The 22,275-nt window shown below is 42.6% G+C and overlaps 1 protein-coding gene across 2 annotated transcripts in view; it reads right to left on the bottom strand.

Annotated features, from left to right (window-relative positions):
• Window positions 1-10,886: 10,886 nt before the first annotated feature.
• CDC42SE2 (CDC42 small effector 2) overlaps window positions 10,887-22,275 on the bottom strand; it is a 110,359-nt gene continuing 98,970 nt past the window's right edge. Inside the window, exons 4-6 of one of the 2 annotated variants that reach the window (XM_044916752.1) lie at window positions 17,196-17,297; window positions 13,463-13,579; window positions 10,887-13,120 (exon numbers count right to left, since the gene is read on the bottom strand). In XM_044916752.1, coding sequence (XP_044772687.1) covers window positions 13,481-13,579; window positions 17,196-17,297 — 201 coding nt within the window. In that variant the 3' untranslated portion in view covers window positions 10,887-13,120; window positions 13,463-13,480. The remainder of the gene's footprint in view (window positions 13,121-13,462; window positions 13,580-17,195; window positions 17,298-22,275) is intronic. The other variant, XM_021701859.1, reaches the window with a different exon arrangement.

The following is a 22,275-nucleotide window of genomic DNA, read 5'->3' as shown; positions in this document are numbered from 1 at the left end:
GAAATTCTGACAGTGCTACAACATGAGTGAACTTTGAGAAAAGATACTATGCTAAGTGAATGAAGCCAGTAACAAAATAGAAATACTGTTTGATTCTGCTGATGCGAGGTATCCAGTAGAGTGAAGTTCGTAGGCAAAGAGTAGAAGAGCGGTTTCCAGCAGCTGGTCAGGAGGGAGAAACGGAGAGCCGTAGTGCAATGGGGTAGAGAATTTCCATTTTGCAAGATGAAGAAGTTCTAGAGATGGGTTGTACAACAATGCAAAAGTGTGTAGCGCTCCTAAAATGTACACTTAAAAAGGGTTAGGATGGTAGCCTTTATGTTTGTGTATTTTACCACAATTTTTTTAATTGCCAAAAAAAAAAAGGAAATCCAACCCAAGAAAGATGAACAGCTGAAATACTTGTGGTAGGCTACAGCTGGACAGGGCAAGGAATCGGGCAGCGAGGGAGGGAGGGTTTCAGCTCTTGTGAGACCAGAAGTATGTTTAGGGAAGTTGCACGTACTTAATAAACCCAAACTCCAAATGATCCCGCCTCCTGTGGCTCATCCATAAAAACCCCCTAGGGCATGAGAGGTCAAGTAGCTAGTCAGCACTGAGACTGCAGCAAGGGCGGACATTCACAGCGAAACGTGACCTAGGGTTTGAACCGCAGCTTGTCAAGCACTTCATTTCGCTAAAACTCTAGGGCTTCATCATGCTAAGAAGCAAGGAAGCTTTAAAAGTTATTCTGTTAACACCAAGGTTAGGCATTTTTTTTTAAAGATTTTGTCAGCACAAGCAGGGGGAGCATCAGCAGGGAGCCCAACGCGGGACTCGATCCCAGGACCCCAGGATCATGACCTGAGCCGAAGGCAGATGCTTCACCGACTGAGCCACCCAGGCACCCGCAAGGTTAGACATTTAAATCTTAATTGAGCCCATGGTTTCCTTTGAGAGGCAGAGCGATAGACAAGATGGGGCGAAGAGCGCTTTCTGTTCCAGGAAACCCATGGAAGGGACAGGTGTTGGGTTGTGGTCCGGAGATCGGCAGGGACCCAGGTACTCAGGATGGCAAGAGGTTCAAAATCCTGTGTGGGCTGCTTAGAGCAGCATGTTGAACCTCCTTTCTGGCCTCCCACTTCCCCAAAGCCTGCAAGCCCACTGTGGCCTGGATCTCAATGAGGCAGACACTACTGTTAAGCTGTTAATGGCATTCTGGGTTACTGCTTCATTTCTTTCCACAATTTTTTATTTTCCAATTTAAAAGATGTTTTGCGCTGATTCCTCCTGAGTCTTGTCCTGGTTCCACCTTTTGGGCGAAAGAACAGAATCCTCTCATGTCTACCGGGCCTGGAAGGTTACTGAGTCTGGGCTCCCGATGAGCACAGGTTTGAGGTTTCAGAGCCAGGTGTCCCCCCTCCACCCAGGTGATGGGGAAGGAGAGTTAAAAGTCCAGCAGAGGGACGTAGACGTCTTTTACCCTGTTGTCTTTCCTGTAAACGTCTGTTCCCTGAGAGGTTAAGTGCTGAGGCCCTATGTGGCCTTATGTGGCCTTCACCCCTTGTTCTGGGCCCCTGTTCTGCCTTCTGCCCTACAACCTTCCCTGCCTTCCTTCGTCTTGGAACAATTCCTCAAATGCCTTTTTTAAGACAACTATTTCTTCCCCGAGGCATGGTGTTCTGGTGGGACTTGAAGCCACAGTAACCCTCCCCTGGGCGCGTGCGTGCCTGTGTGTGTGTAGACATGACTGCAGGTGGGCTAGTGTGAGGCCTTCCCTGGATTCCCTACCATGAAGGTAGAGGTCCATCCCTGTATGCTCCTACGGCATTCCTTATCAACTATAAGACTAACAGACCCAGGTAGTAGCCGTTTGACCTTGAGCAAGTTCTATACCTTCTCTAGCCATCCGGTCCATCATCTGTGAAATAGGGAGTAAAAGCTCTTTAATAGGATGGTTGTGAGAATGAGTAGAGCCCATGCCTAGCACAAGACTGGTGTTCACTAAACATCTCTTCCTCCCCTCTGTCCACCGCCCAGCCCTCAAGTAGCCCCACAGTCAAGCACTTCCACTGAGCTCCCCTTTCCCTCCGCTGTCAGGCCAGGTCTGTAAAGTGCTTTTGGCAATCTGGAACCCATGAGTAAGCCAATCATTGAAACTGTGCTGGAGATGTACCTTCTGTGTTTACTTCTTAGGTTGGAAAGAAAATAGAGGTCATAATCAACTGTGTACTATTTCAGTAGGATCGTATGCTGGTGATTTTTCTTTCACTAGACCTGTAAATCCTTGTTTTTAGGAAACAGGGAGGGTTTGAGGAACTTGCCTGGAGCTAGATTGGAACAGTTCTTGGGTTCTCTGTTAAGATCTGAGAGCTGCAAATGGCCGGCAAGGCAGGAGAGCAACTTCCACTGATTTGACAAACGCCGAGCAGAGAACATCATGGGAGGCCAACTGAAATCCAAGTCAGGAAGATCGCTGAGACGTTTAGTTCAAGGGAACACGCTGTGCTTGCCTCTCACTGATTTCCTGAAATGACTGGCCGGCCGCCCTGGGCTCCCCGCTCCTCTCAGCCCCGCGTGCCCGGGAAGTCCCGTGTGCACGTCAGAGTTGGCATGTGAGGATTTTCACATGGGATGCTCTAACCAGATCTGTGTGTGACCACGTGTGTGACGTGTGAGGGGCCACTGGAAAACATGAAGTGGTCTTTAGGGTCTTCCGTGATCGGGTTATCCCCGAAGCCCTGCTCCGTGCCCGCGCCGTGGGGCTGCTGTGTAAGCGGAAGTATCTGTCCGCACGTGTGGCGCAGCCCTTGTAACCCTTCTGACCGTGCGTGCGGAACTCCTGCCGCCTGAGGAACGGACACAGCCTAGTCCCGGGTCTGGGGCAGTGGCCCAGTAACCTGAGCTGCTGACATGGCCTCTCTCGTGGGGTCTCCGGTGCTTGTGAAGGGCATGCTCCCGTGCGCCTTCTAATGGTAGACGTGAATCCAGACGGCAGCCATTTCTGCAGGCGCGCAGCGGGGGCAACGGGGCCTGCAGATTGGAGCACGGGGCGGGGGGGGTGGTCAGGCCCCGAGTCCGCGACCGGCGTTTCTCAGCTCCATGTTCAAACTCCGAAACGGCTCTCATCGTACCCTGGCTACACTCTGAATCGTACATCGTACCTGGTTTCCCTGTTACTCCACCCTGCGATTGCCTTTGAAGGAGTTCACCGGACCTGTTCTTTGGCTTTCTATCTGAATTTGACTACGTTAGAGAACTTACATTTAACAAACTCATATTAACTTATGTAAAATACAGTATTTGTCTTTTCGTGCTTGGTGTGTTTCACGCAGGATAGTATCTGTCTGCAGGGTTCATTCGTCCAGGTTGCAGCATGTCAGAATCTCCTTCTTTGTTACGGCTGGATCATAGTCCTGTGCGTGCGATTTTTTCCATTCAGCCACCGGTGGTCACTTGGGTTGCTTCTCCTCTTGGCTCTTGTGAAGAATGCTGCTGTGAGCAAATCTCCCTGACACTCTGCTTTCAATTCTTTGGGATATGCGCCCAGAAAGGGGACTGCTGGATCATATGGTAGTAGTAGTTTTAATTTTTTGAGGAACCTCCATAAATTCTCCAGGGTAGTTGCACCATTTTTAATTCCCACCAGCGGTAGCACAGGGTTACAATTTCTTTGCATCTTTACCAACACTTGTTATTTTCTGGGTTTGGGGGGGTGTGTGTGTGTGTGTGTGTGTTTAATCGTAGCTATCCTAATCGGTGTGAGGTGGTATCTCATTGTGGTTTTGATTCTATTTCATTCACAGTGATGTTGAGCATCTTTTCATGTGGTTATTAGCCATTTGTGTATCTTTGGAAAAATGTCTATTCCAGCCCTGTGCCCATTTCTTAATATTGTTGTTTGTTGTTATTGAGTTGTAGGAGTTCTTTATATATTCTGGACATATCCCCTCATCAGATGTATGATTGCAAATATATATTCTCCCATTGCATGTTACCTTTTCATTCTGTTACATTTTTTGATGTGTGCTTTTTAATTTTGAGATAGTCCATTTTACATATTTTTACTTCTGTTGCCTTTGCTTTTGGCATCATATACAAGACATCATTGCCAAATCCCCTGTCAGGAAGCTTTTTCCCAATTTTTTTCAAAAGTTTTGTAGTTTGAGGTCTTACATTTATATCTTTAATCCACTTTAATTTTGGCATATTGGGTAAAGATCTGCTCTGGTCTGAGTGTTTGTGACCCACCCCAGCCACGATATGTTGAAATGCCCTTTTTGATGGTATTAGTAGATGGGGTCTTTGGGAAGTACTTAAGTCATGAGGGCAGAGCCCTCATAAATAGAATTAGTGCTCTTATAACAGAGACTCCAGAGATCCCTTGTGCCCTTCCACCATGTGAGGACACACAAGAAGGCACTGGCTCTAAACTAGGAAGAGGGCCATTGTCAGAAGCAACCATGCTGGTACTATAATCTTGGGCTTCCCAGCCTCCAGAACTGCAAGAAAGAAATTTCTGTTGTTTATAAGCTACCCAGTCTGTGCCATTTTGTTAGAGTAGCCCAAGCAGACTGTGACAAGATCCAACTTTATTCTTTTGCATGCTTATATTCAATTTCCCAGCAGCACTTGCTGAAATGACTGGCCTTTATCTGTTCAGTGGTCTTGGCATCGTCGTTGAATATCCCTTGATTAGCATGTTGAACATACACGGAAGAGTTTTATTTTGGGGATCTCTGTTCTATTGGATTCTATGGCTGTATATGCCAGTCCCCTATGGATTTAATTACTGTAATAAGTTTTGAAATCAAGTCTGAGACCTCCAGTTTGTCCTTTTTCAAGATCAGCTCTTCAGGGTCTTGAGATTCCATATTAATATTAGGATGGGTATTTTTATTTATGCAAAAAATGCCATTGGGATTTTGATAGATAGCATTAAATCTGTAGATCATCTTGTGTAGTACTGACATCTTAACAATATTAAATCTTACAATCCATGAACACAGGATGCCTTTTCCTCTATTGTGTCTATAATTTCTTTCACTAATGTTTTAGAGTTTTCACTGCAGTCTTTGACCATCTTCGTTTTATTCCTAAGTATTTTATTCTGTTTGATACTACTGTAAACAGAATTTTCTTAATTTCCTTTTGGATTGTTAGTATTAGCATATAGAAACATAACTGATTTTTGTGTGTTGATTTTGAATTTGCAGCTTTGTGGAGTTTATCTAACATTTTCTTTTGTTTAGTGGAATCTTTAGGATTTTCTACATAACAGATCATGCTGTGATCAGAGCTAATTTTACCTCTTCCTTTCTAGTATGGATGCCTTAATTTCCTGTGCTTGCCTAACTGCTGTGGCTAGGAATTCCAGTATTTTGTTCAATAGAAGGGTGAAAGTAGGCAACCAAGCCTTGTTCCTGATCTTAGAGAAAGAACCTTCAGTCTTTCACCACTGAGTATGTTAGCTATGGACTTTCCATCTACAGCCTTCATTTTGTTCAAATATTTTTTCTATTAATAGTTTGTTGAGTATTTTTACTGTGAAAGTGTTTTGTCAGATGCTTTTTCTGTACTTTGATAATACTGGTTTTTCCTCCATCATTCCATAAATGTGGTGTATTACACTGATTGATTTTCTTATATTGAACCATTCTTGCATTCTAGGAATGCACCCCACCTGGTCATCCTGCATAATCCTTTACAGTGCTATGGAATTCTAGTTAGTATTTTGTTGAGAATTTTTTGCATTGGTTTCCTCTTGCTGCCTTTAAGGCTCTCTTTGACTTTTGATAATTTGATTATACTGTTTCCCCTTGAACAACGTGGGGGTTAGGGGCACTGACCACAACCCCCACCCCATGTAGTCTGAAGTCCACATATAGCTTTGGCTCCCCCAAAACTTAACTCCTAATAGCCTATTGTTGACCAGAAGCCTTACCAACAACATAAACAGTCAATTAAAACATTTTGTGTTATATATATTCTATGCTGTATTCTTACAATAAAGTAAGCTAGAGAAAATGCTATTAAAATCATCAGGAAGAGAAAATACATTAATATCTGTCCATGTTCATTTAGCTCACTGAGCATACATAAGACCCTTGTTGTAAATTCGTCAAGTCAAAGGTCTGCATTTTTTAAAGATTGATTCCTAGAGATTCTTTTGTTCCTTTGAGCCATGTTTTGTTATTTCTAGGTCTTGTGATCTTTTGTTGAGATTTGGACATTTGAAAAAGCCACCTCTTCCACTCTTCAGAGACTGGGTTCATGCAGGGAAGACCTTCACTAATCAGCCCAACTTAAAGGCTCATGGTCATCTCGGATCTTTGCCGGGTATGCATCTTGCTTGGGACTGCATGTGTGCGTCTGTTCCAGTTCCCCACATACCATAACTGTTTTTACGTAGCTTCATTTCTGTTAAGAGTCTCATTCCTGCCCGTTCTCAGGAGACTTGAATTTCTTTTCTGTTCCTCTGCCTGTGATCGCTTGTCCCCAGACATCCACGAGTCTTCAGAACACCTGCAGTTCTTACCTGCTACCGTGCCCGTGGTCCGCAGCCTCCAGCCTGCCTTCTTTCCAGCAACGTTCTGAGTCAGGCAAGACAAATGAGTCCCCAGGCAAGTGAGGAAGTTACAAGCAAATTTCATTCTCTACCTTGAGTCCCGAGGGAGAAACAGGATTGGGTGATTTCTCACAACAGCACGAGGGCAGGACGGGGACAGAGGCCAACCAAAAGCCTCAAAATTTCTGACCATTTCGAGTGGCCTTTTCTGTTAGCTGTTCGCTTGGTTGCTGCAGCTTAACTGGATGCTAGCATTCTCACGAAGCTATTTTTCGTCCATCTATTATTTGGTGTGTCGGGGAGGGGCAAGGGCCTGAAGCTTCTTACTCTGCCATCCCTCTGAAGACACCTCTCTAATAACTTGTTTAAAATGTAGTTATTTTGTTTTATGTTACTAGTAAGAAATTGGTAGTATAAAGAAAATGAAATCCAAGCAGGATAGACTGGAATTACACGAAAAATAAAAGTCTCCATGCCCACTTCTAACATTCCATTCCTACTCACAGGCCTTTGCGTTTTGAATGCTTCTGCAGGTCACCCCCTTAATTGTAAATAACATAGGCATAGTTTCACTTCTTCACTCATCAACTTTGAATCCGACAAATGATTTTATGCAACAATTGGAGGCTTGCAGTAGACTTCCTTTTCCCTCATTCCAATTATGGTTTTATTTTTACATTTAAGTTTCTCTTTTTTTTTTTTTTTAAGGTAAGCTCTACGCCCAACATGGGGCTCGAACTCATGACCCCATGACCCCAAGAGCAAGAGTTGCATGCTTTACCAATGGAGCCAGCCAGGCGCCCCTCATTTGTTAGTTTTAGACCTTAATTTCTTCCTAGTTTTACCAAGATATAATTGACATGAAACACTGTTTATAACCGTAAGGGGCAAATACTGGGAGTATGCACTCCCAGTACATACGTAAAGGAGATTAGCACTTGTGCTCTCCTTCTTTTTCCCCGCCACCATCTTCTGAATGTGCTCAGGTTTTCTAAAATGTCCTTAATGTTCTGTGAAAGTAGTTTTTTATGCTGTGATTTTAAAAGATTTGAATCCTGTGATGATGTACCTATGGGCTCTTGAAGACAGGCAATTATTTGTCACTAAACCTGTATCTCTCAAGTTTTCTTAAATTTCATTCAAAACTTTATTTGCGTGGTTGATGCTGTTCTAGGAGCTTGAGTTACACTCGTCATTAACTTAAAATCATGTCTTACCTTCGGACAGGTTTTTACTTTATACTAGAATATCAAGAATTATCCTTTTTGCTTGTTGACAGTGCATGTTTTGTCACCGTATTACTAAGATCGTCTCAGTTTCGTACCATGGTCGCAGCACGGTGATGTTTTAAAATGCAACTCTTTTCCAGTATCCCCAGCTGTCCAGACCACTTGTCATTTTCTGACCTCTTTTAGAATTTGTTTGGCTTAATGTCCATCTCTCTGCACCCCCAACACTAGAGTGAAAGCTCCCAGAGGCTAAAGGACTTCGTTTTGTTCACTGCTGTATCCCCAGTGTGTAAACAGAGCCTTGGGCACATAATGCTCAAGAAAAAATTCCTGAACACACAAATCTTACAGCTATTAAATGGTATCTATTTAATTATGGTTCTTAGAACCAATTTTCCTAAAATCTTCCCACTGTTTGTTCCCATTTGGATAGACTGCTATCTTTGTCTGCTTCAGATGTTAAAGTCCTGAGATACCTTTCAGTCATACTACTAAATGTGTTCTGCTGGTTCTTGCAGACCATACTCTCCAGTAGGTATTTTCAGAAAGGGTGTGTGGCAAAGTTTCTGACTGCGTGCTTGCCTGTTCATCTTTATTTTGCCACCTCACCTCAACAGTTTGGCTCTAGATAGAATACACTCGTTCAAAATAATTTTCTCTCACCAGTATGCATAAGGTGCTCCATTATGTTCTAGAGCTCACTGTTGCTACTCAGAAATCTGATAATCCTCAGAAGAAATAATCAGAGAAATAATTTCCCAGACCTGGATACAAGTCTTCCGAACAAAAGGTTTACTGAACAGGCTGTGAAATGGGAAAGTATAAATGATAAAGTTTTTTGAAATTTCAAAACACAAAGCTTGAAGAGAGCATTTCTTTTTGATATTCCCTCCCCTTCAGAGCATTTTCTTTGCACAGGTTGAAGCACTGGAATCCTCCGTTTCCTTTAACTTCTCATCCCTCAGCTGACCGTCATCACAGGCTGGTTTTTTCTGAAATGTCTGTCAGGTTAGTTTCCTTGAGGAGTAGCAGACTGGTAGACGGGAGGAGAAAGGATGGCCTGTTTCTGTTTCTCGGTTGCAGCAGTACCTGATCCGGAGAGGCTCCCGGCCTGCAGCCTTGGCTCGGTGGTACCCAGGCTGGAGGTGGCCGCAGCTCCCGAGGGACCATCGCAGTCACTCGCTTCTGTAGCTGCGTGCTGTGGTCTGAATGTTTGTGTCTCCCCCGCAGTTCGTGAGGAAATCCTAAGTCCCGAAGGTGATGGTATCAGGAGGCTGAGGTGACCGGGAGGTGTGTGACAGTGTCATGAGGGTGTCACTCACGAAGAAATGCCATACGAGGAGATTCCCGGCCCCTCCAGCACATGAAGATCTGAGGAGTCTGCAGCCTGGAAGAGGCCCCTCACGTGACCACGCTGGCTCCCTGATCGTGGACTTCCAGCCTCCAGAACTAGGCGAAGCCAACTTCTCTTGTTTATAAGCTATCTAGTCTAAAAAAATTAGATATAAGCAAAACCTGCAGAAATGTGTGAAAAACTCAAAAATTACATTGTTTGGAATTTGGAATCCGGGTGGCTGTGCTCAAAGCAGCAACGATGATTCTTACCTCTTGTCTGTGCTGTTTCTGAACAGGGAAACAATGATATTTAAAGACACCCAGAAACCTCAACAAAAATGTCTGTGGGCCGTGCCTGAGTGGTCTGCTGAACAGAATCGGGGTCTAATGTAAAGAATCAGCCGGCTCCAATATTTGAAAGGCCCAGACGTATAAAGGATGTATGTGCTGAGGCAGCTGCAATTAATAAACTAAGAAGGTGACCAGGTGAAGCTCTGAGGATTTTTAAATAATCTTACTTGCTGTTCCTTGAAAGGACCAAATCCCAAAATTTTTAAAGATCCTTGTTTCTGTGCCCCCAAAGCAGCGACCAGTGCATTTTTCGATCTAAAGCTTCCCCGCCGTGAGGTGTAAAGGCTCCCGTGGAGCACGGGTTGGAGTTGGCCAGTGTCTTGGCTCCGCTGCCGTCACCTTCCTGTCCGACTAGCGTCACCCAGCCTTCCATGCCAGGACCGCATCCCCTCCTGGCTGCTTGTGAGGCTTCAGAGCAAACATCTGGCTCTCCTTATTCTGGTAGGAACTTCTTTCCTTTGGGCATCAAGGGGCAGGTGGAGACTGGGGGATGAGGAATGGGGTCCCAAGCAGCCCAGAGGCTGTAGCTAAGTGGTGGAAAGCATCGGAAAGCATCGAAAACCTCATAAAAATGAATGTAAAGTCACATCAACAGTTGTTGTTTACTGGAAACAGTAAACCGAAGGTAACATTTCAATTGTTTCCTTTGCAGTGTGCTCAAAGCATATTTTAAGCAGAGGGTAAATAATTTCCTTCCCTGTCTGTCAGTTTTGTAGATTTTTGCATTTCCACAAGTTTTAGCAAATTCCCAACTCTATCTCTAAAGCACAAAAAGGTAGGATAAATTTATGAACCCTTGCACATTTTATTCATGTCCTTTGAACACGTGCTCAAAATAGAATTCCTGATAAACCACCATCAGTTTCTATAGGTAGCTACTTTATCAATGGTAGAAAGAACTTCATCTTAACCCAATTAGCTCAGAGTCTTAGGCCATGAAATGAGGACAAAGTTATGAAGTATTCATTACTATTTTTGTCATTGGCTTTTCTACCTTAGACCCAACCTTACTTGGCACATTTCATGATACAGCCAAACCTAACAGACCTATGCACGAGGTCCCACGCACTAAGGACTTTCTAACTGGATGTATTTGGTGAGTATATACATATTCTTTCTCCTAAGCCAGGGTTTCTCAACTGTGGCACTATGACGTCTGGGGATTGGGGGCGGGGGGGAGAGTGCTAACCATCTGCACCACAGATGGTCAGCAGTCCCCTTTTCCTCAAGTTGTGACGACCCAAACTTACCATGTTGGAAATGGTCCATAACTGCCCAATACGGTAGTTCACGGCTTTTAAAAAGTGATGGTTTGTGCAGGAGAGGAATGCTTAAAAACATGCTCTAAGTGAATTCTAGTTGAAAGGAACTAAGAAAGGAGAAATCAAACCAGGATGGAAAGAAAACATTTATTCAATCAAAATCAATACTTTCTTTTAATATCTACAAGCCAACACTGAATGAACACAATGTACAAAAAAAGTATGCTTATATTATAAAAATATGTCAATTTTATCTTCTGGGTGCTGAGCAGAAGTCATTTTAAACAAAATCAAGGCAAACTTGCTCTCTATAATGAAACTGCTATAATTTAATAACAAAAGTGAAAGCTAGTATCTTTCTTTAAAGGCGATAATGCTGCATTGGAAATGCTGAACCCAATCACTATAGTGAACCTTTCTTCTTGGCACCACTTCATGCCTTGCCTACATCATGGGAAAGCACCTCTTTTATAGAATGCAGATAATTAATTAACAGAATCCAGGGCATTGGTTAAACCTTCATTCAGTTTCCCGTGCTAAATGTTAGCATGTATTTCAGCAAAGTACTAACAGTCAGATTCAATTCTAAAATGAGACACATGGCCCAAGAGTTACAATCCCGCAGATGATGTGGGGAAGCTGCCACCCTTCACACTCTTCAAAAGCCTCCCTAAAAAATATGTGCCCAAGGTTAATATATTAAAATCTTGTCATTTCTTGCATTTATTGGCACCTTCCTTGGCATATGTTCTTGCACACAGTGTGGCTACTGTAGGTCAGTTATCTGCTCTTACCATGGAGGTACGCTCCAGTACTCACTGGAGTATTTGGTCCACACAGAAGATCTCAAAATCATGAGTTCAAGAAAAAGGAGCAGGGCTCTCTGTATTGTGAATCCAGGAGTTACAGGACAAGTATAAAAGTTCCACTCATTTTAAAAGTCAAAATAGACTAAAGGGCATCACTATGGACAAGGCCCAGGAAATCCAATCTCTCTTGTAGTCTGTGGCAGGACACAGACTCTGGCTGAGAGGAACACCACGGGTCCTCAGCAAATCCCAGAACGCTGTATCCACACAGTAAATTAAACTGCAAACTGCCTGTTTTTAAATTACTAAGCATGAATATTTCCTCGACAGATTCTCCCTGGGCCTGACACCTATGAAGCCACCAACTGCAGACACACAAGCACTGAGGAATCCAGCGCCCCACTGCCTTGAGTCCGTTCTATTCAGAAGCACTGCTTTCCCTCTGTAAGCTATTTATCCAGTTACCTGGTTCGTAAGAACCTGGGACTAAGCTGTCTACATTTTCACCTAAGTCCCATTTGCTGCATAAAATCTTAATCCTACTAAATGTAGTTAGGACTGTATTGGACATAGGATTTAAACATTTTAATGAGAAACCCTGCCCTCACAGAGAAGAGAAAGTACTTACAGAAGTATCTGAATTTATGAAGAATAAACATTTTGGAGCCTGAGCAATGGTTTCTCACCAATGTCCTAACAAATCAAGTCATTATATTGCTCTGGGTTAACTTCCACTGCCCCAAAACAGGTCTGAATATGGAAAGGCCAATGACTCTGCAGTTAGTGGTACTGGCAACACATGGATCCCATCATATTAAAATAACAAGTCAAAACAGAATGAGTACACAATGAGACTGGATGAAGGCATCACCACAACACTCTGATACACAACCACACCTGTTCACAAATACAGGTCCTCACTCTCAAAATAAATATATTGAACATTTACAACCAAATGAACACCTTATGAATGCCAGATTTTAGTTCTAAAAGAAGCTACAGGTTACCTTTGTGTGTGTGAAACTGACGTGACTTGGTGCCACAGCTAATCCCTCTCTAACGGCAGCAAGGAAACACTCATTCCTGGCCTCCCAGATGAAACGACTCCATAAAGCATGCAGATACCGATTCTGCTCAAGCTTCAAACGAATAAAAATGATCATTGTGCTTGTGGATGTCCTACCTTCCAAAATATACAGAAACAGTGACAAATTAACAAAAGCAGGTCCTACCTTACCAACAAACTCATAAGGCAGAGGGCTGGAGATGGAAATAGAAACGTTTAAAATGGGAGAAAAATGCAAAACAGTGCTAGCATTCACAACAAAGACCATGCTAAGATCAGATCCATAATCGATAAAAATGAAGCCACGATCCAAAGTCCGTGAGTCCAAAGGCATGCATGCCAGCCAAAGGAAATGCAGGGTTCATCTGACGACAGCTTCTTCAGAGCAGAACAAGAACGTCTCACTGGAGGAATCACAACAGGGTGAACAAGATGCCATCACACTTCTTTTTTGTATTTGAAAAGGAATCAACAACAACAAATTAAAGAAGAGTGAAAAGAGAAAACAAATTCACAATGACCTATAAAACCAAAAGAAAAATCCAAATTATTTTTACACTTTAAGTTGTCTTAATTTGTAAAGTTTATCATCAAAGATTTATCAATAATGCAGTCTAAAAAACATAAAGGTACTTCACTACACACGACATTCCCCCAAAGTACCAATATTCAAAATAGTAATTTCATTCATGTTTAAAGAATGAAAGCCGCCTCCCCACATGGTTGTCTTATAGCACTTATAAGTGTTCTTCGTAAGGGAAAGAGCAACCGAAAACTACTATTCAAAGTGCCTACAACCATCCCCTGGAACACTTAGCAGGGTAAAATGTTTGCCTTTTCTGGTGTATGACCCAGGTACTCACGGGAGACAGGACTTGGGGCTATCCAGCCTTCGTATCCACAAGCTGCATCTGCAGGCCGGCAGACACCCCACCCCCGTAGCCCCCCTTGGACTGCATCTGGTTCTGAATGGAGCTAACCTAAAATAAGACAAAAACAGAACCAAGTCAAGAACCAGGGACAAGGCAATTCATTCTGGCCCTCAATGTTTTTAGCTAAGCAGTTTTGAGAAGGATACTTTCTATAGAAAAAAAAATTCTATTTTTATAGACTTAAATTTCTGATCGCCCTTAGGGAAAATGGTAAGGCTACTAAAAACACTTTTCAGCCCTCAACTCCCTCTCCCCACTTAGCAGCGACAAAATACCTGTTTTGTAATTCACAATGTACTTGGTAACATTTCAAAAACAGAAGTATACAGATCAACTCCAGTTCTTAATTTACAGACACCTCACATAGATGATCACCTCAATTACTTAGAATCAAACAAAAATAAATACAAATGAAATTGGACCAGCCAGAGATAAATTTTTAAAGTCCCACGTGATAAAATTTACATACCTGATACCACCTTAAAGAATCAAAAGACTTGGAGGGTAGTCCAAATTTATTCATTGAGTCATTGTAACTCTGGGTTAAGTATTTATCCTCTCTAAAGATCTGTAAAAGAGTTAACGTGATCATCTCTCCTCCCCACCGAACAGGGCTATTTCCTGATGGGCTGTAAGGTTCTTCTTACTTGGTGGAAACAAAGGCAAATGAACTTACTGGCAAGCTGAGAAGTGCCCTTAGTGGACCAACATTATTCCAATCTTGGTTCATACCAGCTAGAAGCAGACTGTGAGTAGGGAAGGAGAGAATCAGGCTAGAACGAGCTAGAAGCAGACTGTGAGTAGGGAAGGAGAGAATCAGGCTAGAACGCTAGAGAACGGGGCCGTGAGGTGGAGCTGGAGGTGCTGACCTAACAGTGCCAGTCAGAGCAGGGCCCATCTGCCCGACGGGTCCCTCAGCTGTCCATGGTTCCCTGGGGGCAGGGGCTGGCAACAACATCCACTAATTAATCCACTTAAATACTTACTGAGCACTTGATAGAAAACATGATGTGTGGGGTGTTTTCAATGGTGATCCTGAGTCAGTATGTTTAAGCAAAGCAGGTAAGATTTGCCTATTTTCTGAGCAAGGTAGGTTTAAATATATTCTAATAGAAAAGCAAAATATAAAATGCATAGCTTCTTTAGATCCAGAAGGGTTTCACTGACATCATCTCACTCTAGTGATATCACACATGTTATGGCCTTATCTATACTCACATTACTCAAGTGACTACTTCAGTTAAAAGTATTAAAAAAACACCTGAAATCTATAGGCCTATTTATTTTCAGCAACCTTGCTCGTCTGAGAAGGCTACAAGCATAAGCTATCAGTTCAAATTCATTTTCTGTTCAAGTAACCTGTTTTCTGGCACAAACTTGATTTTACCCAGATACCAAAAAATTTCCCACCTGTTACCTTTTCTAGATATATCAGGGCTATTTATAAAAAGTAACATTTTTGTGTTTTTACATAGTGCATTCATAATGTCATGCTGATTCTAAGCAAGAAAAAAACTGGTTTTCCTCCCAAAGTCAATTGTTCAATTTCAAACTATGGAATTTGGATTTTCTAATGGATTACTTTTGACTGTGTATATATTATATCTTAACACGATAAGACTCTATTATTAAAAGAGTCATGGGATTCTTTTCTAATAAGAAGTTAGTTTATGAAAGGTAATCTTGGGAAGAACAGTGTGTTTACAGGAAAAGAGAAACTCCCAAGTCATCTGCCCGTTCAGGAATCCAGTGTGGCAAGGCTGTCCCATCTGCGTCGAGCCAGGCACCTCATACGTGGGGCTCAGTTCTTAGGACAGACTAACTTAAGGCAAGCTATTTCTGTGGATAAACAACATTCAGGTTTTGTCTCACTCTGTGCAGTACTATTATTGCACAGAAGATTCTCTCACCAAATCAGGCTCATACCAGTTCCATCTCTCCACTAACGTAACTTGCAGGAAACGTGGGGATTACGTAACACTGAGCCCACTGAACCTAACGCAAGTGCCTCAAGCAGCAACCCGGGGACATGTGAGTCAGAGACTGCGCCTCACTGCACAAACAGAAAACCTCTGAGAGACACACTGGGTTCTAAGGAGCTCAAACACTTCATAAAAACACCTATTCTGTAAGCAGAGCAGGCTGCCTGGACTCGGCAGGTAGACTAACAGCGGAGGGCCTGTCTGGATCCAGCTCTCAGCTGACGGCGCACACATGGATGCCCTGCAAGAGACCGTCCTCCAGTCCTAGCTAAACTGATGGCAATGAGAGTCCCCTACATCCATGAAGGGCTCCTAGTGCAGACAAAACGCCAAAGAGGAATTTTAAAAGAAATCCTGAAATGTACGTAAACAGTATTTAAAAAGTTAAATACCATGAACTAAAAATTTAATTCATTCTGGAGTTTTAAAAAACGTCAAATGGGGAAAATTCATCACATATAATAAATTTGAAGCCATTCGCTCTACTTGCATGTATTATAATAACCCTGTTGACAAAAGTCCTAGGTTCTCATTTGGTCTTTTCATTTCATGCTGATCAGGAAACAAAGCTACTGAATTGTATTTTGACAGCCACCTGACACCTCTTACATTTCCACAAAAGCAGTGGAACAAAACAAAGTACTTTTCCTACAGATTTAAAGCAAACAAGCAGTTTCCTTTCAGGAAGCTACACATGTTATTCCTTTGCTTACCTAGTAACTGATGTGACAAACTTCTTTGCCGTATCCAGGATATCCATCTACCTATTTTAAAAGTCTCCGCTCTCTTGTTAAGTCTTTTGTTAATTCTGTCCAGTAAATAAGTATACAATGGATAATTCTGTATTTATAAAAGCCTTACTGACTTTCTGGTTCTAAACACTTTAGAGATCATTTAGACACATCTGTTTACTTTAGATTTGGGGGAAAGAGGCTCGCGATACTTCATGAAAAGTAAAAAGAAAAAAAAAGTAACTTTAGGGCAAAAACGAGGCAGAGCCCTGACACCCTCACTTGGCACTGCTTCTATTATAGCACACTGTTTTGTTAGATGAAAATTAAGGAGTAAACGAGTTCAAGTGAGTAAATCTAAAGTGTGTTTTGAAATTCACTGAAATCTCTACACAAGGGCAAATGTACACAAGTATTTACATTAGTTATGAATAAATCACAAACATTCTAATAAGGCTAGTCTTTTATAAGGTAAATGCAATAAATATGTTTGCAGAAGGCAACTTAATGAATTTAAGAAAAAAGAAATTAAATATTACTAACAGGCTGACAACCACATCCCTTCACAAGGAGACAGGAGAGCCAAAGGGCTATCAGCTATCATTCTAAACTCAATACCTTTTAAGTATTTTTTCAGGAGAAAGGTAGAAATATACACATAGTTTAGCAAATCAGAGGAGAGAAGAATTTTTCATTGCTCATTTTCTTCTACGTTCATGTTACGTATTTATATTCAGTGTCTACAAATTCACTGAGCACTGTATAATCTTTAAGAATGTATGTACCATGGGGAGCCTGCTTCTCCCTCTGACCCTCTCCCCTCTCATGCTGTTTCTCTCCTGCTCACTCTCTAATAAATAAGATTTAAAAAAAGAATGTATGTACCTGTCATACAGGTGACATAGGTCTATGCCCCAAGACCCCATCTGCATCTTCCACCAATACACTTACTGAATTCATTCCACTGAATAGGTCTCCCGATCCTACATGAGCCGTGTGCACAAAATTTGTTGGCTCTCCAATCATACTTCGGTCAATCCGCCGGCGCCTTTTCTAAAATACAGGGAAGAATGTGTTGAGAAATGATTTTATTATCTGTTGGATTTATTTACTATGGATGAGTGATTTTAATGACCATAATACAATTTCCCCAGGACATCAAGATCCCGACATCTTCGGACTATCAGGATTACCTCAAGAGAGAGATATGCACACACACCCACAAAATGATTGGTAAAGCAAAACAAGAGGTTATTATTTAGAACTGAAAATACATTACTTGGCCTAGCTTTGGCTATTGACTTATTTGTATAATAACTATTTAGGTTTTATTGTTTTAAAAAAAATAAGGTAACTGTAAAATTATCACCAGTGACCCTTATCGTTAGCAAAGAATATAGTGTGATTTGAGTACAACACTCCTGATGTTAGCATCACTTTCTAGGTTTCATCATTAACAAACTGACATTAGGGGCACCTGGGTGGCTCAGTTGGTTAAGCGTCTGCCTTCAGCTCTGGTCAGTGGGGCGTCTGCTTCTCCCTCTCCCTCAGCCCCTCAACCCCTGCTTATGTTCCCTCTCTAGCTGTCTGTCAAATAAATAAATAAAATCTTAAAAAAAAAAAAACACCTGACACTTTGATGGTTTTTACTTAGATTACACCCCCACAACCATTCTACCCTAGAATGAATTGGCTGCTCTGTTTGGAGGAAATGTGGTCCCAACCCATTCACTCTTCTCTGGTCTGAGCTGGCTGGGCATGAAACCCTATCCAAACTCAGTCTACTAGGCTGGGGCTTAGTGACCCCTCCTAATTTCTGACAACCACCTCTTACAGGGTACAGAGTACTTCTGCTACCAGCCGTAATCCTTGCCTCACCAATATGCCCATTCACCTCATGAGAGGGAGTTCCTTACCGTGCTGTTTCACTGATCATGAGATCCTTCCAGAGACAAAGGTTATCTTCAATCAGTCCCACGTTTTCCATGACCCATTAGATACTGTGAGCTAGCTGAGAGGGAACACTGCACTGCTGGCTTCGTGTCCTAACACCAGGGCTGCTTCTCCCCCTTTACTTCCCTTTGAACAATATACTCTGTGTCTACCGCTACTGAAATGCTGGTATAATCCTGATAAATCCTAAAAATTTACCAAGACAGACCCAAGTGACAGCACCTCAGGATTAAAACACAATTTTCTACAAAGCCACCAAAATGGAGAGTTCATACATTAATTTCAGAAGCCAACATACATTGTTTTACTGTCCTCTAGCTTTTACGGCTGCCATTCAGTATCCCAAAAGAAGCCCAAGTTTCTCCTTAGAAATATTTGTTCATCCTCACAGCCCAACGACAGACAGTGGGCTATCTCCAAGTTCATTGGTTTCTCCATCCAGTGCATCTATCTGAACACAGGTTTTACTGTATCTTGGAGAAGTTTTCTTCTATTATGTTTTTATAATGCTGCTTGTGTGTGTTTCTGCAATTTCTGTTTCACTGTTAGATGAACAGTGGATTGTATTTGTGTATGTGTGTATAATCTTCCAATTTTCTGGTATCTTTATCCAATATTTTTATTTCTCTTTATAGTTTTGCTATATTGAAAACTAACTTTACTTGATCTTCTTCAGGAATCCACAGATTTTTTTCTTACAGACCAAGACAGTAAATAGGCTATTCCGTGTGTCGTAGCTTCAACTCCACTGTAGTCCTTGGGGCACAAAAGCCGCTACAGACAAATGCATGAACAAAGGGTAGTTCCGCTCCGGTGAGCACTTACTCATGGAGACAGGGAGCAGGCTAGATGAGGCCCACAAGCAGTAGTTTGGAGACCCCAGCTCTAGAACAGTTATTTTTTCAGTGGTAGCTACATACTATTTTTCAATTACAGTTATTTTTTTCAGAAGCTCTGTTATGAAATGACATCACCACAGTATTTTTTCATCTCTTTGAGAATTTGTATTACAGGTTTTCATTTTCCCTCTCAAAATGCTTGACCATATGAATTACAGTCTGTAACACTTAACAGCAAAACACTCTCATTCATTTACTTGAAGCCCCTTTTTCAAGGGTTGATAAGAAATTCGGGCGCCTGGGTGGCTCAGTTGGTTAAGCGACTGCCTTCGGCTCAGGTCATGATCCTGGAGTCCCGGGATCGAGTCCCGCATCGGGATCCCTGCTCGGCAGGGAGTCTGCTTCTCCCTCTGACCCTCCTCCCTCTCATGTGCTCTCTCTCATTCTCTCTAATAAATAAATAAAATCTTAAAAAAAAAAAAAAAAAGAAATTCAATCATTCGGGGGCGCCTGGGTGGCTCAGTCGTTAAGCGTCTGCCTTCAGCTCAGGTCATGATCCCAGGGTCCTGGGATCAAGCCCCGCATCGGTCTCCCTGCTCCACGGGAAGCCTGCTTCTCCCTCTCCCACTCCCCCTGCTTGTGTTCCCTCTCTCGCTGTGTCTCTGTCAAATAAATATATCTTAAAAAAAAAAGATATTCCATCATTTGTTTGGGGCCTTGCTCCCAGTTATAGAAAAATTTCAGGTTAAGAAGGTGTCAGTAAGACGATCCAGAACCTCTATGTTTTTCGATTTTTCTATTTGTCAGCACAAGGCATGGATTTCTTGCTATCTTCTATGTTTTTACTTCAGGTGCTCCAAAGGTACCTCAAACAGACTCCATGCCCCTCAGCACAGACTCGACACCCACAGCATCGACTGGGGACACCCATACCAGCAATGCCCTGGTTCCCCCAGACTCAGTTTACCTATTTCTACCCAGTCCATTCAACATACTTCCCTTTATACTATTCTCTTCTAGGATAACACAGCATAAATGAACTGTAAGAAGCAAAGCTACCTTCTCTTTTCTAGGATTAAGATAAGGAAAGAAGATGCTAACAGCAGTTTTGTGCCTTTTTTTTCTTCTTGGCTATACTGTTACATTCCATTGAATCTGCTTTGTTAGAAAGCTGTGTGTCCAGGCACATCCAAATGTATCTTCACCATCAAAAGATAAGAATTTTCTCAATACCTGGGCTGGACAAATTGTTGGGGTTTCTTCCCCAGTAAGCCCCTTGACTGACAGTTAAACAGAAAGACTTCTAGCTTCTTGGCACCCTCCACACAGCAGGAAAGGGTGGATGGCTCCAGTTGAAGAAAGGGTAGCAGTGACGTTCCAGGGGATAATGGCATCTATGGGCCTGAAGACCTTTCCTCCTCAGGCCTCGTGCAACAGGTCCTGGTGGCAGAGGGTGCCACGTGGCTCAGCCAGAAGGGCCCCCTCAAACAGGTTAAGGGATGGGCACATTTCAGAGAGTAAGATCTATTCCACAACACTGGGAGTCTTGACCATCCCTTGCCCTGTGAACACACAGGAGCAACTTCTCAAGTTCTATCTTTGTAATTTCCTCTGGACGGGTGTGTTCAGGGCTTAGCAAAAGGCTACACTTGGCCCACATCTCCACATTAAGTGATTTATTCTAACAATTGAATTACTGAAGGAAGATGTTGGGGGCGAGGAATCACCATGGGGCACTCAGGCCACCACCCAACTCCCCAGAAACGTTTCTTGAAAGGAACTCATGAATGGATCAGGTTGTTAATCAAAATCAAAGACTGTAACAAACATTCTGAATACTGAGGAAGGATGTTCCACAGAGACTACTCTCATACTGAAGGGCAAAGGACAGATAATTTGTAAATCTGAGAACAGTGAATACATTTTAACTTCAACTTTACCGAGCTGGGAGTCAGGCTTTCCCCTTTCACCTTGTAAGGTTTCTTCATGCTATTAACCTGACATTGATTTAAGGTACAGAGGTTGAAGCTTTCAGTCCTTCCCCTTCCCTAATGACAAGACAGGTTGTTTCTTTGGTTTGTTTTGTTTTGTATTTTAAAGATTTGAGAGAGAAAGAAAACGAACAGGGGCAGAGGCAGAAGCAGACTCCCCGCTGAGCAGGGAGCCTGATGCGGGACTCAATCCCAGGACCCCGAGATCAGGACCCCAGCAGAAGGCAGACGCTTAACGACTGAGCCCCAGGCGCCCTGTGACAGGCTGGTTTTAGAGGCCCGTCCAGGCCAGTCCACAACAGCTACAGCTTGCACGCGGGCTGGAGGAGCCAAACAGGCCACTACAGCAACACTGGTGGAAAGAGATTACTTGGATTCAACTACAGGCGCTGAGGTGGAAAGAACTAGGTTGATTTAATTCAGCGGGTCAAATCAATAGCATTTGGTTGTTGCCTGGATGTGAGAAGTAAGGGAGCAGCAGAAGTTAAGAAAATGCACAGATTTCCCATCTGAGAGGAATGTACACAATTCACTGCGGCAGGTAACACTGGAAGAGGAGCCAGGCTTTAGGAAGAAGATGAAAGAGTTCAGGATGCACTGAGCTTGAGTTATGTCTGAGACATCCAAGTGAAATTATCGAGAGGGCCAGCTGGATACATGGATGTAGGATTCTGACAGAGGCTAAACTAGACAAAAGAAATCAAGTCTCACCAGCACAATAAAGAAGGAAAGTGCAGAGAGGAACCCTAACGTGGGGTGGAGAAAAATAAGCCATCAAAGGAGGCTAAAAAAAAAATGCCTGGAGGGGTTAGGCAAACACAGTTGAAAGCGAGTGAGAGGTCAGATAAAGACCAAAGGAGTGCCTGTGGAGGGGAAAGAGTGGAGGACTTCTGAGGGGCCAGAAGAGCGTGCAAGAGGCAGGAAACAGAGTATCGAACACAAACAACTGGACACAGTCTGGCCGTCTGGACAGGGTCAAGAAAGAATGGGCTGAGCTGAAAGAAGAGGAAAAGAGGACTGAATTTTTCCCTTTAAGATGAGAAAGACTTGATTTAAGCTTAATTTCTGATAAGATCCAGTGAAAGAGTCTAAAAGTAGAGAAAAATAATCATCAACACGGTAATGTTCCAGGGAGGGTAGGAGGGACAGATCCAGAGGATGAGATGTTCTCTGCGTTTGTATTATAACATTCTTAACCTAGATGCTAATAATTACCTATTTGAAAATACAAAAATGTACTGTTTTTCA

Source organism: Neomonachus schauinslandi, chromosome 7 (assembly GCF_002201575.2).
Source record: "Neomonachus schauinslandi chromosome 7, ASM220157v2, whole genome shotgun sequence".
Classification (NCBI taxonomy): domain Eukaryota; kingdom Metazoa; phylum Chordata; class Mammalia; order Carnivora; family Phocidae; genus Neomonachus; species Neomonachus schauinslandi.
Note: the sequence above shows the minus strand (reverse complement) of the source record. Positions and strands in the feature narration are given on the sequence as shown.